The 19,501-nt window shown below is 36.7% G+C and overlaps 2 protein-coding genes across 2 annotated transcripts in view; one reads left to right on the top strand and one right to left on the bottom strand.

Annotated features, from left to right (window-relative positions):
• LOC127529729 (uncharacterized) overlaps nt 1-19,501 on the top strand; it is a 455,734-nt gene that overhangs the window by 107,370 nt on the left and 328,863 nt on the right. The window lies entirely within an intron of this gene.
• The window catches only part of LOC114661373 (RUN and FYVE domain-containing protein 1-like), an 85,670-nt gene that overhangs the window by 51,425 nt on the left and 14,744 nt on the right, over nt 1-19,501 (bottom strand). The window contains 7 exon segments of the mRNA XM_051934143.1: nt 914-979; nt 3,636-3,697; nt 5,713-5,836; nt 6,056-6,157; nt 6,313-6,392; nt 6,394-6,431; nt 8,954-9,127. Of these exon segments, the coding sequence (XP_051790103.1) occupies nt 914-979; nt 3,636-3,697; nt 5,713-5,836; nt 6,056-6,157; nt 6,313-6,392; nt 6,394-6,431; nt 8,954-9,127 (646 nt within the window).

Below are 19,501 nucleotides of genomic sequence, written 5' to 3'. Positions count from 1 at the left end.
TAATGCAAAATGTGAGTTGTGGACACCAACATTTTGTAAATGTTCAGGCAAAACAAGCTTATCCAGTTTGAAATAAGCTATGAGAATAAACATTAGAAAACATGAGTAGCTCTCTGCCGTTTTCATTTTGTAAAAGTAGCTCTCAGGGGAAAAAAAGGTTGGAGACCCCTGATGTACTACCTCTCTCCACAAGTCAACACTCTGTGGGTATGCTGCACACTGAGGACCCTTTTATACAAGCTTATCAAAAGGACTGGATAACAAGGCAGTGTATACATAGGCATTAGTGTGCTAAGCGAAAATCCTCCAAAACATTTTCAGTAGACAACTTATGCTTTCAAGAAATTGAAATATCTCACATTGCTGCACTTTCTTAATTAACAGGCAACAAAATGAAACAGAGCTTCTCTCTCTGCCAATTACATTTTCACAAACCATGTGCTTTAACCACCTGTTGCTTCTTTCCCTCATTCAAGTTAAATAGTATTATAAATTAACATTTGCAGGTGCACTTTGACACAAAAAAAATCTAATTGCCTAATGTGCATCTGTTATAATAGGTAGTTATGTTATAGTGATGGCTATATTTTATTTTTTATAACATATATTTATATATTTACTTTTTGAAACCAACCTTTTTGAGTTCATGAGGAAGAAGTTCAAACTCATACATCTGATCGCTAGCCTAGTTCTCTTCAATGTAAATAGATGTAATGACACAAAAGATGTTAAAAATATTCTGATATCTGTTAGAGGTACAAGTCTACTGTGAATTGGGTCAAGAATTTTATTATGTGAATCAACAGAAAAGAGAAGGAAACTGGCCTTTTGCAAACCACAGTATCATTATACTGTATGAAATACTAAAGTGTAATACCAAATTAACATGAAATTATTTTGCGAAATAACCAACCTTAAATGGCGATTCAGTTCTTCAATGTAATGCTTCTGATCCAAAATTACTGTAAGCTTTCCATCACTGAAAGAGTTTAAGAACACAACACCCAATACAAGAACATTAGAGGTGCAAGAAGGAAAAAAGTAATTCAAAAATTTTAAATATTTCAAAATAAGTTAACCAGTGCTGCATACTTTAGCAGTTTTTACCAAAAAGTGCCAAAAGGTACATTCTACTTATACTTCAAGATATTTTTGCTTTGCTCTAACAAAAGTGCACCAGTTGATTTATATTTGCTGGCTGTCTTGAATAAACAACTTACGTAAACTACTTGTGATCATTCACTCTATGAATGGTCAGTCATTTTCTAACCCACTTAGTCCTGATCAAGGTCAAGGGTGGAGCTGGAGACATCCCAGCTAGCACAGGGCACAAGGCAGGAACAAACCCTGGACAGGGCATCAATCCATCGCAGGGTGGACACATACACACATATGCACATGCACACGCACACACACACCAACCACACAACAGGGCCAATTTAGTATTGCCAATCTGCCTAACTTGCATATCTTTGGACCGTGAGAAGAAACCTATGCGAACACAGTAAGAACATGCAAACTCCACACAGGAGGACCTGGGACATGAATCCTGGTTTCTTACTTCAAGGCAGCAGTGCTACCACTTAGCCACTGCACCACATACTATATGAATGGTGCTATATATAATAAACATTGTTTTACGTAAGTACTTATTCAGATTCTGAGATGTTTCTACTTTTTTTTTTTTATTTCTGTTAAGTTAAGATCTGGAATTTGACTGTCATTCCTAAACAAGATATTTATTTCACTTTATCCATTTTTTGCTAAATATAATGTATGATTCTGTCATACTAAACAACTCAGGCACATACGGTATGCGTTTGAATTCATTGTGGGATATGTCTCATGCCAGTACATATGGTGCTCACATCAATGCTGCATTCACAAACACTTTAATCTTTGGTCTTCTCCATTTTCACTCTGCCCTACATTGGTATATGCCTACCTATATAAATAATATTACCTGATAAAGTGTCAACTCAGTGCAGATTCATAAACTTAATTCAATTTATTTTTAAAAAGTGTACAGTACATCCACTTAAATGTCCTTTGCAATAATAGCAAATACAATATAGTTAGGATATCACATATTATCCAAATAAAATAAAAAGCACACCAAAAACACCAAAAATTGAACAAATTATCCCACACCAAATGGCACTATGAGAAGATGCATTTTCACTTTTACATATAATATATGCTTACGCCACCTTTAGTTTCCATAACGGCACTAAGCACTTCTGTGAGTCGGTAGGGGTATTTCACATGGCTGTGGCAGAATTTCAACTTATTCTTTCTCACTTTAATTCAGAACACTGAAAGTTTTTTTATGTCTGGACGGCTTGCTATTTAGCTTTTTTCACCCTTTCTAACGAGGACTTGCTTTTGTGCTTTGGATCATTGTCTTGCTTCATGAGCCAGCTATGCTTCAGCTTCAACTTACAGCCAGATAACAGGACATACTACTTAATTTTCTGATACAGAGCAGAATTTGTGGTTCCTTCAGCTATGGCAAATGACCAAAGCAGCAACACAAACCTACAACCTCACACTAACACTACCACTCTAAATTTGTTGGCATGATGTTTTACCATGGAATGCTGCATTTGCTTTACACGTAAAAGGGGCTCATGTTGTCTAAAAGGTTCGGGTTGTGTTTCAGCTATCCTTAGAACATTTTTCCAAAATATCCGAGGATCATCTAGGTGCTTGCATGACAGACACGCTCTCTTGGTTAGCAGTGGTTTCTGTCTTTCAACTTTCCACTTAGTCCATTTTGTCCAGTCTCTTCTTAATTAGGTAGTCAGAAACACTGACCTTTGGTGTGCCAATAAAAGCCTACAATTCTCTGGATTTTTTTTTTTTTAAGAATTGTTTGTGACTTTTTGGATGATTTTATGCTACACCCATGGCATCATGTTGACAGGCTGAGCAATTCTGGGAATATTCACTGCTGTTGCAAGTGTATTTCATTTGAAGATCACGGCTCACACTGTAGTTGAGTGCAGCCTTTCCCAGATTGAAAGATATGATGGAAACATTCAATACAAAACATCTCCAATAACAAGGTTGAGTAAAAATACTGAAAAAAATATCAAGCATAGTACAAACACTAATTATACAGGTATATAGGTATGTATACACAAACAGTATTGCATATACACAGTATTTTATACAATATATACATATATCAGCACTTTGATCTTTGTATTCACTTGTTTTTTCTTTTATATTGTCTCTTCATCATTTCTTTTTTATCTTGCTTATCATTATCAGGTTCTCTACAACCAAAAAACACATTTATGTTTTGGTACTTATATACTATTCAAATCATATTATATATGGAGTATTTTAGAAACTACATTTTTAAATTATTTCTTACCTTAAAGCCTATAAGAAACAGACTTGCCATAAAGCCAACATAAACATTTATTTAAGTAATTAAGAAATATGCTCTTTACATATAACTTGAATTTTCTTTTTATGGAAAAAATACTTATTTAAAAAAATGTATAAAAGTTAGGGTCATTCATCACTCTGGCTTTACTTAAAATGTCCCTGCATGCATGTGTTTTAATTACTGAAAGTGAAGATGAACCAAATTTCACCACACCAAAGCAGAAGACAAAACTTACTCTTTGGGGTTTTCACTGTAATGTGGGTCCTTCAAATACAGTGAAAAATCTATAACTCCAACCTGAACAAAAGAGAAAAAAAACCTTGTAATTTCATAAACCTAATATCCTGATACATTAGAATTAAAGGTAAACATAGCCCTATATATATTGTGACAAAAAAGGGGTTTCTCCCAGCAGCAGTGGTACATTTACACTACTGGCCTAAAGAACCAGTGACAGCTGTGTAATTAATTTATTTTAAATCCACAGCAAAGACATGACTTACTGTTCAAGGTATTAAGTCAATCTACTATATAATAAAATACTAAGGTCTGTGTGCGTGTCCTGTCCCTTAGAGCAATATGATTGGCAGGTTTGGCTTTGGTGTGATTGGTCAGTTTGACTTTGGTGATGCTATCAAAAAAGGAAGTTTGAGTGTTAAGTCACAAGGGGCAGAGAAAATTCATAGGAGGCACGCTGACAGAGAGAGTTGTCTTCAAAGAGGGGTAAGTATAAAAGTGGACACAATATGAAAGGCAGACTTTACAGTAATGTACTTGAGGGAGTCACCACCAGTGAAGAAAGGTTTAGACACATGCAAATACAGAGTAATGGTGCTAAGTTGGGCAAGAGACAGAATAATTTAAAAATATTCACTATTATCTGCCTTCAACAGGTAGTGTGGCTAGTACTCAATAATATATTTGCTTTAGCCCACAGGGATAGCAAAAGTCTACCTGTGAAACATTAAGCCTAGAACTATCAAACTGTAACCCCACAGAAACAATGGTACAGAGAAGGTGCTGAACACTCTGAAGTTGGAATCCAGAATGCACCTGTCACCTTCTGTCAAATACATGTTCCATGACTTAGCTAGCAAGATGATGATGATGAAATCAGGTAGGCATTTCGTTAAGATGGCAGCAGTGCGAGGTTTGGCATTGCCCTTTTGAAAAACGGCAATTGGAAGGTCTACCGTAAAAGGTAAATTCATCAGTTTCTGCTATGCAGATCACTAGCCATTGTAGAAAACTCCCTGCATTATGATATCAGCCTTTCTTGGGGTATACTACTCAAGGATACTGCTAAATTATCCACATCTTTTACATGTGAAAATCTGGTTGTTACCTATTCCAGGGCAGAACCAGTATTCAAAGCTAGACATGGCTCAAAGCCAGTCCACAGCAATCAGGCTGCTTACACCAAGCCACTCTAAATGTATTAAGATAATATAAGTAGTCAAGGGCAGATGCCATATGGAACACAGTGAATGCAAACCCAGTTGAGTGAGTAATTGCCAGTTATTCAAGGTACTGCACAGTGGTCCACACTGGGCACCATATCTCTGTAAAGTGCTGAGGTGGTTGGACAACCTGCTGTACAATCCTCTGAAGTGGCTCTGTATCTCATTCTTAAAAATGTATGATCCTTACTGAAACTATCATTGGCAGCTTCATCCCAGTGTGACATTTTATGTCCAATATAAATCACAATTAATTGGGTTGACTGCTGATCTCACCATGATTAACTATTTGAGCCTGAGTCATACTCAGTTGTTAAATGACTGCTAAATGAGAAGTATTTCTGGTGTGCTGCAGCAGCAGTAGAAAGGTCCCATGACCACCTTTAGTAAACTAATCATGATGGCAATGAGAGACACTTACCACGAAAACTGAACCATGACTTCATAGTATAACTATTTTTTTAAACTAAAGAAAGTGTATTTTTTTAGTCATAAGCAAATATTTGTATTTATGTATTCTTGAGAATAATGCTCTTTCCTATACTGGGGTTGGGTTTGGGGGCGGAGCATCTCATTAGAAGATGGGGACGGAGCCAGTAGATAATCAGCACAAGTCAGGCATCTTTCAGTCACTATTCCAAAAACAACACAGTGGATTTCACTTCCTTAAACATGACTAAAACTAAAGGAGACACTATTATTCAACAACACTTGGACAACACCAAGGTTGTGTTGTTCAGTTTTAATATAATGCAGTATAACTGATCTTCCATTTAGTTAATTGTATTTTCCAGATAACGTGAAATCACATTTAAACATAACTAACATCTTCTAAAGTTTGACGATACAGACCTGAGAATCTAGATCTTCTCCTTTCAGGCACAAGTTTGCATCAATAACGTTTAGTCCCACTAGCAGACCAACAATTACAGCACCTTCCTCTTCCATCAACAATGCACCCAAATCATAAAACTCACTGTTAAAATAAGATTAAAGGTGTATTTTATAATGCATAACTGTATACCTAAAACATGTTAATCTGTGACATTTTCATAATAAAACTAAAAAATATCATCAAAATTCTATTTCCTTAATAATGTAGCAAAAATTACTGATCACTTTACCCAAACAATTTCTATATTACTTGGGCCCCAGTCACCATATGTTTAACCAGATCCACTAATCAAGTACTCACCTTAAAAGATCCTTTCGGTCTGCAAGTGCTTTCAAGTAATCTGCCAATTTCTTTTGCATTAGAGCCAAGTGGAGCCAAGCTCTCCCTCGCCCCACGCAAGTCCTGCGGACAATAAGCACCAATTTCATGCCTGATACATTTTGGGAAACTATCTACTATTTTACTGTTAAAAGCTAATAATATAACAAGTAGCATTTAAAGGAAAAATGCTATGGACAACTAGCAGATATGGGAATAATAAGAAAGAGAAAACATACTTCAATCCTGGCAGTTCACGGGCACTTGTTGCCAGGTCTGTTGATTCTGGGCACAACTTTTCTACCAATTCCAAGGGACCCCCAAAACGACTTGCTCTGACCAATAAAAGACTTTTTTGCTTAAAAACAAAGCAACAAAAACAAAATTAAACTAATTTTGGAGAAGCAGGAAAATGACCACACCCTTTATCAAGTACAGTACATAAATGCAGGAAAACCAGCTAAATGACGACAATGTGTATAATTCATATGACCAAGCCATTGTTATAATGTGCATTGACGTGATAAACATATTAAAATTTAAAAATGTGATAAATATAATGTGTAGACTATTTTACTTGCTTTTTAAGAGGGTCAAATGCTGCGTATTTCCACAGAAGAACTTTTTGTTTATTAGTCAGTTTATATCAGCTACCTGCTGTCACTTGTCAGGAATATCTCTGTCAATCTTCACTCCATCATGCCTGCTGTGCTGGAGTTCTTTAACTAACCAATGAGGTGCTTGTGGTATAGCAGCTCCGCGGCTCAAAAAAGGTGGCTGATTTCTAAATAAATAAATAATTGAATGACCGACTTCATCTCCATGAGTGTGCATACTTACACAGCTGTGGGAAGCTGGTGAAATAATTAAGGCGAGATGCACCTTCATGTGAGGGTGCAGTCTGTCGCGACAGCTTCATTGGCTTTCTGCAGTTCGTGAGTGAGGCACTGTGCCCAAAGAGATGAAAAGGGAGCCAGCACAGTAAGATGGGGTCAGACACAATCGGAAAAGAAGGTTAAATGATGGTGAGAATAAGGCAAGAGGAAGACAGGAGAGAGCTGGTGCATGTACATGAGAGAGAGAGAGAGAGAGAGAGAGAGAGAGAGAGAGAGAGAGAGAGAGAGAGAGAGAGAGAGAGAGAGAGAGAGAGAGAAGGCAGACAGCCAGGAGGAAGAACCTTGAGGGAGCATGTGGCCAATGCTCAAGAGCTGAAGAACCGTCGCTCCAGCTGAGCGATCTGGGAGCTGGAGTGTGACGTACTTATCGGTTGCAACAACTTGTCAAGGCTCAATGAGGCGTTCTGCGGGTGCAGCCAAGGATGCAGGCACGTGAGCCAGACAGCGGGAGGTCGGGGGCTCGGGGATGATGCCCTGATGTGAGCCACAGATAGCTATGGGGACCCAAGCCTAAGAGCAGCGCAGAAGGTTGGCTGAACTGCTGATTAGACTCATCCTTGGCTGCAGCAGCCTGTATTGGGTGACGCTAAGGAGCCATCTGTTTTTAAATGAGTGCACTGGGCTCATAGTACAGGAAGCTGTCCATAAAAACTATGTTTTTAACCTTGATTTTTAAAAGGATTACTTTTGTTTTAACCGCCTCCAGTATTTTTATTTATGGATTATTACTGAAGCATTAAAACTATAGTCAGTTTTTGGACACTGTTTTGTTAGCTTGTTTTAATAAAAGCACTTTTGCACTTTATTGCTCCTAACTCTTGCTTTGCATGAGTGTCATCATCTGCAGGCTTATCCCATGGTGATAAATTCAGTTTTTGTATGGTGTGGGTGTACATACATAAAGCAAAATATGCTTTTGCAGACATAAAAGGGCAATTCCCAGCAATGTCCAATTTCCCTAATGTAATGGGAGCACTTTACTGCACACATATTGCAATAAGGCCACCTTGCAAGAACAATTCAGCTTTTGTTAACTGTAAGCAGTGACATTCCATTAACACACAAGTCATCTGTGATGCCAATATGGGAACTGACAATCATCAGGACTGCTGTGGCATAATGACTCATAAATATGGCATCTCAAATTACAGATGCCATTCACTGATCTGAATCAGTGAGTATAGATATGCTTTTACCTCCTCCTGTTACACAAAAACTGTGATGGTGACCAGCAATTTGCTTAATTTCCAGACACTGGACCTTTTTTTTTTTTTTTTATTTCAGGCATTGTGCAGCTGGAGCTCATAGCCTTCACAACAGTAGTAGATAGATAGATAGATAGATAGATAGATAGATAGATAGATAGATAGATAGATAGATAGATAGATAGATAGATAGATAGATAGATAGATACAGTAAAATGATGCCATTCAATAGATTTGTGCTTGTTGGACACTCATGCTTAGGCCACCAAATAAATGTTCTTTGCATGCTTCCAATTTAGTTATGAGAACTTGTATCTCATACTACTGATCTACCAGCCAATGAAATTGTGCAGCATTAGGACTGCATATGTACAAGGTTGATGACCATGATCCATATATGGTTGTTTCAGGGTGGTAACCGGGGTAAAGTGTGAGGAGTGTTCATGTATGCACATTTACAAGATGACTGTGATTTGTTAATTGTACACAAATGTACATGCAGTAAGTTTTATGAATAAGATTTCTTTATTGGGTGTGCCTTTTCCTGTTTTTTTGGCATACATATACGTTTATGCTCAAATCCACACAAAGTATTAAAAACAAAACCCCAGGTCATTTTTGAATTTTACATGTTCACAACTTGGTAAAGTTTTGATCAGTCTTCAACACTTAACTTTTTAAATTATTATAAAGTCACACATATCTTCTACAAAAAGAAACTACTGATCCCTACTATCAAGCTTCTGAAATCAAAGAAGAGAATAAAAAAACAATCATACTTTTTAGGCCATGTTTTAGGCAATGCTCCAAAACAATGAAGAACTGCTGAAGAGGCAGGTACTCAGAGTCCAGTGTGCGTCCCAAGCTTAGAGATGACTGTATGAGAACTTTGATACTCAGTTTCATCATGTTCATAAGGTTTGATCTCTCTATGGCCATCTGATCCCTTAAAGCTTAGAAAAACAGAAGTAGAAGAATATTTTACCTTCCAAGCTTTATCACAATGGGAATTATTTAAATCATATTAAGGCAAGGACTTGTATAAATGGATCAAATGAACAGCACTGCAGTTGTCACATGATATTCAATGTGCATTAATAGAAACAAGTACAAATGACAATACATATGGTTCTTCATGAAAGTTTAAATTTTCAAAAACCCTAAGAAAAGACCATTAAAATAAAAATCAAAACTAAGGCACACTTCATACAATCATCAAGTAAAGCTGGCATGCCTGACTAATAACAGACTTCAATTACTAACAACTTTGAGATCATCTGTGACTTGCTCTGGAACATCAATAACATTTACTGTATCATTTGAGCTATTCATGGACTATGAAAGATGCAAAAATCACACTGCAATCTCAACATTAACTTGAAATGCAGCCATATCCAATACTCCACTAGATATATTGGAGGGTAAAGCACTTGTTTTTTCCCCTTTGAGTTATATAGTGCCCTCCAAAATCTTGGGATAAAGGCATATGTTTCCTTGATTTATCCCCTGCCCAAGTAAATATTTAAGCAAAAGATAGCAACACAAAAGTGCTGAGTCATTCACTGCATTCTATTTTTTTTCCTCACATTTTTTATAAACACATATATACACTGTCATGTAAGTGGACTTCATTAGGGTCTTACGGGAACCAATTAATTGGGACAGCAGGGGAAATCGTGAGAAGTTTACATTGTTTACAGTAACAACTTTTGTTTCCTACTCTCAGACATAGGAAGTTTCATTCAAAGGCAAGTAACATCACCTTCCGCCCATCCAGACTCCTCATCTCACGCCTCTAGAAACATAAAAGAAGACTGCAGCAGGAAGTCATCGTCTTTAAACCAACATCCTAGCTAAGGAGAACATAGATAATTGTGCTGTTCAAAATCAAGGCATTATTGCCTTTTTAAATTATTCTTCAAATATTAAGTATTAAACTTAGCTTCCTGGGTTGGGACCCCTATTCTTTTTCAGGTTTAACATTTTTTATGTTACAACAATAAACCTGTATAATGCATGTTTTGTTAATAAAATTAAACTACATATTAGAAAAAAAACAGAGAGGGAATTTAATATAAGATATTGTATATGCAATGATCATCGACTGTTCCTGACTGGGTAAACAACACACACAAAAAAAAAAAAAAAACACTAACACATTGTACATCTAGGAAATATGAAAACAATATAATTAAGTTAAGCATTACATTACAGCCATTATTAACATATGTTGCAATAATTATTTAGCTTTAATTGCTTTCTTTTAGGGCCCAGTCCAGGAAAATTTTGTGCTTAGTGCCAAGGGCTGCAAGTTTTTGGGTACCCCATGACCATAATCTTTCAGAATGGAGACCCCATGGTGAAATAAAGTAAAATCAATAACAACACACATTTGTCTAAGAAGAACCAAGCAAAAAAGTAATAGGCAAATATGTAATTTTTGAAAGATGACATATAGTAGGATTAAACTGTCAAACCATTCTCAACATGATTTTGGTGGTGCAAGCAGAAACACGTCAAAATATACATTCCAAATATCAGCATAAAGACTTCCAAGTAGTTTGTGGGCAACTGAAACCCATGACTCATCTGAAGACACATTTTATTAGACATTTTGCAGTTTAACACATTACCAAATTGAAATGTTATGCAACCTTAAACAAATGCTTTGTGCTACAGTGTAAATTATAGACAGTGTGAAAGTCAACACCTCAGAGGAGCATCAAAGAAGAAATTTGTGTTTCTTGTTGCATTAAGATTTAGTTTCTCTAAGATAGAGGGCAGTAAATATATATACAGCGTATGGTATAACTGTAACTGAAATGTTACCATCCATCTTTTGTACTTACAAATAAATACTAAGAGCAAGAGTGGTAAATCAATGAAGTACTTGCCCAGCTATCGTTTAAGTAAACTAGCATTGGCATTTGTAAAGTAAATTAAAATGCAAGACTGGAACTTAATTTGTGATACGTTTAGTAAACAATTACAACTCAGATCTCCATAATGGCAGAAAAGTGGTAATAACGAAAATCTATGTGTGGGTGTTTTGACTTTTATGATAAGCTATGTATTCTTCATTGTAACACATGGTGCTTGAGGAAAAGGCGAGATCATCTGTCTGAAAATCAAAGCCTGACTTTGTAACATGATAATGACACTAAACATACCAGCAAATCCACCAAGGAACAGTTGAACAGAAAGAAGTTGAGCGTTCTGGAATGGCCAAGTAGAAGTCCTGATCTAAATCCCATTGAGATGCTGAGGTGGAGATTTGATTATCCCTCAAACACAGCAGAAAATAAATTCTGCATGGAGAAGCATGAAAAACTTTCTTCCAGTCAATTTCAGACACCGATAGACAGTTACAGAGAATGCCAAAATTCCTGCAAATCATTACCAGCTATTAAGAGTCCAACAGCGTACTTACTTACTTTTTCTATAGACAAAAATGGCATTTGTAAATTTTTCGTTGAATAACTTATTGCAAAGTCAAAGTTTCATTTTTTTTATTACACCACCATTTTTATCCAAAGATACTTTTAACTACGTATCAAACCCTGATATGTCCACATATGTTAAAATGAAACATTTCATGGAATGTATTTACTTTTTCAAATGACTGTAATTATAATAAACCTAGGGGACATGCCCCCTGCTTGCTTTGCTCGCCAACCCCCCTGGCCTGCGCTATGCGCCAGCCACTTCGCATCTCTGCTGCTTGTGTTGTGAAGAGGGAGGCTGATCGGACCCCAAGGAGATGCATTCACTCCTCCGAAACCCCCTCTTAAACGCTGATACAATGGGAAAGTTTTTTTTTTTACCTCCTCTTTATCCGATCAGCTGCTGGATTTCTGCTGCTGACGTGCCACATGATCTGCATTTAAAAAGCCTGTACAGCAGCTGTCTTTGTCATCTACTCTTTGTCTTTTATTTCCGGCCACGGGCGTGGTTAAATCTCTTGGCACAAAGTCTCGTCTCACAGGACGTGAGTTCTTGATATTTTAGTTTATAATTTAAAAACAGAATAAGAATCTGAAAATCTAACAACATCACATTAAAGTTTGACAAACTCTAAAAAGAATGATACCAAACATGTATATGTAGGTTTTAAAATAAGCCAGATTTAAAGCATGACAAAAAATGCGACATTAAAAAGTCACATAAAATCGTTGCACTTTTAGGCTTAGGATTTTATATATAATCTGTAGTGTTGTTTCTCTAGTTACTGAATGCTCCTTTAGATGGAAAAACTCTGGAAGAGACCAGGGGCCTCATATATAAACGGTGCGTACACACAGAAATCTTGCTTACGAACGTTTCCACACTCAAATCGCGATGTATAAAACCTAAACTTGGCGTAAAGCCACGCACATTTCCACAGTACCTCATACCCTGGCGTACGCAATTTCTCCGCTCGGTTTTGCAGACTGCAGCACCCAGCGTCAAAGCAGTGCTACTGTTCCTGTGTGGGTCACCCTTTCTTTCTTAGACCCACATTCCTGACACGCTTTATAAATACATTGAAATTAACTGAATATTGTTTATTAGTGTAATGCATCTGATTGTAATTAACCTGTAGCAATATAATGGTCCAGGGAATAGCCATATTCCAAATACCATAACTGCTTTTAGCGTTGTTACTCTCACTGCATCTTCTTCTTCTTTCAGCTGCTCCGTTAAGGGTTTGCCACAGCGGATCATCTTTTTCCATATTACTCTCACTGAACCACTCGGAGTATTTTATATCACTGTATCTGAGTGGGGAATCACAGCAGCAGCTGATCAAAAAGAGATTATCGGTATACAGTATCAAGCACGCTGCCTCAGCCACAAAACGGTTCAAAGCCTTTCCTGTACGGAATTCGCAGTTCAGAAACAGTTTCATCCCAAGAACTATAAACGCACTCAATCAAGTGCTCCTTGTAGAACTGTTTGGACTTATAAGTACAATTACCCCACTGTAAACTTGCACTACAGTTATAAAATTGCACAACCTGCGCCACTTTATAAAGCGCATATGATGACGATATCATTTTAAGATGAAATGCAGCAAAATATGTTGATTATAGTATACAGATAAAACTTTAACTTCATTAAATAATCTGAAATCATTAGTAATTAAACATGTGAGGACACTGTGCCGCAGCGCTAGCTAGGTTCACGGATTGCTCCTGCCTTGTGTTGTATTTTTGCTGGGTGCTGACACGACACTGGGAAGGATAGACGGATAAAATAATTAAACATGTACTACAAAGATATTTCAATGTTCCTTAAAAGTTTTGAAGAATCGGCATTCTAAGCTTACAGATGACTTAACATCTATTACAGAGCTGATTGTGTTGCGACTGGGTATTTGGAGAAAGAAAAGTAAGGACAGGAATTGGAGGTTAGTACGTTTGAAAGAGACAGTACTTCTATAATAAATTATTTCATCGAAGGTCGCGCATGGTGCAGCAAGCCTCTTGCGTGAGATATGAACAATCACTGCGCCACCGTGTTCCCATGTTTAATAACATGATTTCATTCCTATCATCATTAAAAAGATATCACGTATACATCTCAGTATTTAATTATTCAGAGAGCTGTAATGTCATGAATGTAATGGATTCTGTGTCCTGTCGGAGAAAGAGAAAGAACAGAAGTACGTAGTGATTCACAAACATAGGAGCACATAGAAGATCAAACAAAGAACAAAGCATTTAACGTGCTACTTTAGTTATGTGATTTGAGAAACTAGTAAAATAAACTATTTTAAGATGAAGTTTCTGATGTTCTACTTTAATGACAAAATAAACTATGTGATTAAAGTGGAAATTTCGAGATTAAAGTTGACATTCATGCTTTTTTCCACTGTGTGCCTATTTTTTTTCTCTGTACCTAATAAGCTTTCACATGACACTCAGACGGTGGGCTACGAGTCCACCTTTTCACGCCGACTTTGATACGTGACAACATCTTTTTTATTTCAGGCACTGTGCGACTTTGTGAACTTGAGCTTTCGAGTTTCTCCGAGACTATGTCACTCGATCAACTTCCTTTTGTTGTTTATATCACTGTTTAAACCAACAAATTGTGTGGTTTTATTTGCCTCCACTTGGTATTCGCTGAAATTCTTATATTTTTCCCCCGTGCTTTTCCCATTGTCTTTTCACAGAAGGCTGAGCTTAAGGCTATTTATATTGATTTGCATATTCAAAGAGGCACAATTCTGGGAGGAGTTGGGGTGGGACAGAAGGCGCGTGCACGTGCGTTACTTTTCACGCTGATTGTGATTTATGTAGCGGAAGAACGTGGAAGTTTGCGGTACGTACAGATTCCTGCATCTGGATTTTTCTGTGCGTACGCACATTCCCGCTTTTGTGCTTACGCCATGTTATAGTGTGAGTTCTACGCATGGCGTTTTACATGAGGCTCCAGATTATTCTTCTGGAATATTTCCATGCAATACCCTGTGTTATTAAAACTATTTGATTATAGAGTATAATTATACTCAAAACATTTTAAGTGCATAACATTTTATATCAATGTAAACGTTTTTCTCAATTAATATATTCTGGATAGTACTATTAACCCAAATGTTCAAGTGAGAAGTAAAGCAAAATGTAACTAAAAGTTAGCCAGTAAAAGGTGTTATTTGCTCGACTTCTCACTACATTCATAATGGCTAACACGGTACAACACCCTAGTGCTACCCAAATATTCAATAAAGCTTGAATTGTTCCTATGCAGCAGTCATCAACATTCCATCCATTGATTTCCTGATAATACTTCCAATTTATGATTGTGTGGAGCCTAGGACTATCACAGTAATATTAGACACAATGCAGGAAAAAACAGGACAGGGCTCACTCACACACATGCCTATACTTTCTAATATAAATTGGTTTTTGCTCCCAGAATAAATTGCAAGTAACTGACAATGTAAAACTAGAGTTCTTGGAGTAAAACTGACAGAAGCACAGAGAAAGTCCACCTAAAACTGCGTCCAGATTAAAACCCATTCTCCCAGACCAGTGGGACCAGAGTGCTAATTCAACGCATCAAAAGAGTTTTACCCTTGGCTTAATTTATTATCAGACTAACTACAGACATGCTTCAGGGCTGATGAGACAAACTTTTTCACCATTCTTTGCATAAAACCCTGCAACACAGGGGTTCTCAGAGAACCTATTAAAAAGAAAATTAAAAAGGTTTCAATTCTTCTGAGTGATCTGGGTTTTAAAGGGTTTGAGATTAGCTTTTTTTCTCTGTGTAGCTAACTCCAGTCTATATTATGCATTGATCATTTACGTTTTGCATATAGCTTTTTAACATTTAATGGAAAAATAAATTTTTTTCATGTGAAATTGTTCCACAGTAGGTGTAAATTTTAGGATATATCCAGATCATGTTTCCCCATATGCTAACAAAAGTTAAAAAAAATATGGCACAGAAGTTTTTCTTTTAAATTGTGGGCTTAAATCATATATTTTGACAATTTTAATGACCTGTAATTTTATCATTAAACCACATGAAATGTTAGAGAAACACATCCATTACCTTACATATCCAAATGATACAATTCATTAGTTTACCTAGTTAACATTGTACAGATATAACAAAACATCAAGCAAAAAATAATTACGGAAAATTATAGGTCTTTGACTCTTATAGGATATACGCTAGTATATGTGGCTTACAGGGTAGATTGAGTGTTTCAAGACAACACTGATTCATACAAATAAATAAATAAAAAAAAATGAAATCAATGAAAGCAACTAAACAGTGAAATGCCTCTGGCAAGGTAAGTAAGAAAAAGTTACACATTATTGCACATTGTTCTATATCTCCTTTGCAGCACTTTATTTACAGTGGTGTGAAAAACTATTTGCCCCCTTCCTGATTTCTTATTCTTTTGCATGTTTGTCACACAAAATGTTTCTGATCATCAAACACATTTAACCATTAGTCAAATATAACACAAGTAAACACAAAAATGCAGTTTTTAAATGATGGTTTTTATTATTTAGGGAGAAAAAAAATCCAAACCTACATGGCCCTGTGTGAAAAAGTAATTGCCCCCTTGTTAAAAATAACCTAACTGTGGTTGTATCACACCTTGAGTTCAATTTCCGTAGCCACCCTCAGGTGCCTGATTACTGCCACACCTGTTTCAATCAAGAAATCACTTAAATAGGAGCTGCCTGACACAGAGAAGTAGACCAAAAGCACCTCAAAAGCTAGACATCATGCCAAGATCCAAAGAAATTCCAGGAACAAATGAGAACAGAAGTAATTGAGATCTATCAGTCTGGTAAAGGTTATAAAGCCATTTCTAAAGCTTTGGGGACTCCAGCGAACCACAGTGAGAGCCATTATCCACAAATGGCAAAAACATGGAACAGTGGTGAACCTTCCCAGGAGTGGCCGGCCGACCAAATTACCCCAAGAGCGCAGAGACGACTCATCCGAGAGGTCACAAAAGACCCCAGGTCAACGTCTAAAGAACTGCAGGCCTCACTTGCCTCAATTAAGGTCAGTGTTCACAACTCCACCATAAGAAAGAGACTGGGCAAAAACGGCCTGCATGGCAGATTGCCAAGACGCAAACCACTGTTAAGCAAAAAGAACATTAGGGCTCATCTCAATTTTGCTAAGAAACATTTCAATGATTGCCAAGACTTTGGGAAAATACCTTGTGGACTGATGAGTCAAAAGTTGAACTTTTTGGAAGGCAAATGTCCCGTTACATCTGGTGTAAAAGGAACACAGCATTTCAGAAAAAGAACATCATACCAACAGTAAAATATGGTGGTGGTGGTAGTGTGATGGTCTGGGGTTGTTTTGCTGCTTCAGACCTGGAAGGCTTGCTGTGATAGATGGAACCATGAATTCTACTGTCTACCAAAAAATCCTGAAGGAGAATGTCCGGCCATCTGTTCGTCAACTCAAGGCTGAAGCGATCTTGGGTGCTGCAACAGGACAATGACCCAAAACACACCAGCAAATCCACCTCTGAATGGCTGAAGAAAAACAAAATGAAGACTTTGGAGTGGCCTAAGTCAAAGTCCTGACCTGAATCCAATTGAGATGCTATGGCATGACCTTAAAAAGGCGGTTCATGCTAGAAAACCCTCAAATAAAGCTGAATTACAACAATTTTGCAAAGATGAGTGGGCCAAAATTCCTCCAGAGCGCTGTAAAAGACTCATTGCAAGTTATCGCAAACGCTTGATTGCAGGTTATTGCTGCTAAGGGTGGGCCCAACCAGTTATTAGGGTTCAGGGGGCAATTACTTTTTCACACAGGGCCATGTAGGTTTTGGATTTTTTTTTCTCCCTAAATAATAAAAACCACCATTTACAAACTGCATTTTGTGTTTTACTTGTGTTATATTTGACTAATGGTTAAATGTGTTTGATGATCAGAAACATTTTGTGTGACAAACATGCAAAAGAATAAGAAATCAGGAAGGGGGCAAATAGTTTTTCACACCACTGTATATCATTAAAAAAAGTTCTAAATCCGAGAAAGAACTGTTTCAGTTTCTGTAATAATTTTTTGTCATTCCATTTCATTTTTGTATCATTAGAAGCATAAAACTTCTGCCTACAAAATTAACACTATTCTCATATTAAATAAATAACTAACTGAGTGTTATCTTTTGCAGTGCACCATCTATTGGAGATGTACTTTGTAAACTTCATACTAAATAAAATGCATTGCATTTGTCATTTCAACAGATGGCACAAACATTTAATAAAATGCATTACTGCAAATGTCCTCTGTTGGAATGACAAATGCAATAAACATGTCTCTGTTATATGCCTTTTTAATGGGATTCATAGAAGCAGTGTTAAAGTTTGCGATATGCAATCTGTCGGAATGATAGAGACATGGCAACTGGACAGACATACAGACACTTATCCTTTTATTAAGGTGGATGTTAAGATTTATTATTTTGATGAAACCTGGCCCTGCTTCAGTACTTCCTGCAATTAAGTCTTGCTGCCAGGTCAACCAGCCATTCTGGACTGCAGAATAGCAGGTGAGAACCATCTAGATTACAGATATACAGTATCAATGATGCAAGACAGCACGAAAATTTGTTGACTATTTATTTTAAAAGATAATAATCTTATTTGCTCTTTCATGTGATCATTTTTTCCATATGCTGCATTTTCTGTATTCCAAACTTTAAAAAACAAAGATTTACTGTAGAACTGTACATTAAATGAAATTTGGTGGAAAACCCAAAAGTACTATATATGACCTGTTTCTAATTCTAAATGTAGTAGAAAGACATGTTTTAAGACTTCCTTTTTTGTTGCCAAAATTATATAAACAGTTGAAACCAATCCTACCAGTAATTAATTTTTATTTTAACATAGAGCCTTAGAAAGTGTGGTACTTTAGCCTGAAGTACAGTTTTAAAGAGGATAAAGACAAATGATGTTCATCAGATAATTTGATATATTAAGGCATTGCCACACTGGTTAACCAACTAAACAACGTACCGTTTAATGATGGATGTAGAGATTTAGAAAAACCACTCAAAATACTGTTTAATCATTTATGCCTGAAAAGTGGAAAGGATGTCCACACACTTCCTGGAAAAAACAGACATTTCTCCAATGTTTGTAAGATGCCTTTTTAAACATTTTAGCCACTTTTACAGGAAACTAGGAGTGAATTAGTTCTTACACTTGTGGTTTCTTTTGGGTATCTGGTGTAATAAAACTGTCACTAATATCCAGTTAGGCTTGAGGATATAGCATGATGGTGGTGGTTAACAAAGCACAAAACAGAGGAGTTGAGTGGTCTAATAGGAAAAAGACAGGTCATCAGGCAAGCACATTTCAGTGTGTTCTATTTTAGTCCAAGACAGCATTTTGCAGAAGTGGTTTATTTAGCAACATTTTAGGAAAAATACATGTGTTTGGGATATTGTGAGTAGGTGTGTGCGATATTGGCAAAAATTATTATCTCAATATTTTCTGGGATTTTGATGATAACAATTAATAGACTTTGTTTTGCATTCTTTAAAAATGTATTTGTAAGTCTTACAGATCTAGCCTGGTCTTGTTAATTAGATATTAACTAGGGGGCTCCGCCCCCTGCTCGCTTCGCTCGCCCAACCCCCGGCATTGGTGCATGACAAAGAGTGAGATGTATGAATTAGATATAGAATAGTGTGCAGCTTTGGATGATGCGCATAGAAATAACAAATAGAGTGTTTGGCATATATTAATGTTTTATTGGAATATTTCTTTGTATACAACATTAGTAGTAAAGATGGTGTCTTGTCCTTGAATGAGTCTTCCTTGACATGGATCATTTATAAT

The sequence above is a fragment of the Erpetoichthys calabaricus genome, chromosome 11, assembly GCF_900747795.2.
Source record: "Erpetoichthys calabaricus chromosome 11, fErpCal1.3, whole genome shotgun sequence".
NCBI classification, from domain to species: Eukaryota; Metazoa; Chordata; class Cladistia; order Polypteriformes; family Polypteridae; genus Erpetoichthys; species Erpetoichthys calabaricus.
This window is presented reverse-complemented; position numbering and strand designations above follow the sequence as displayed.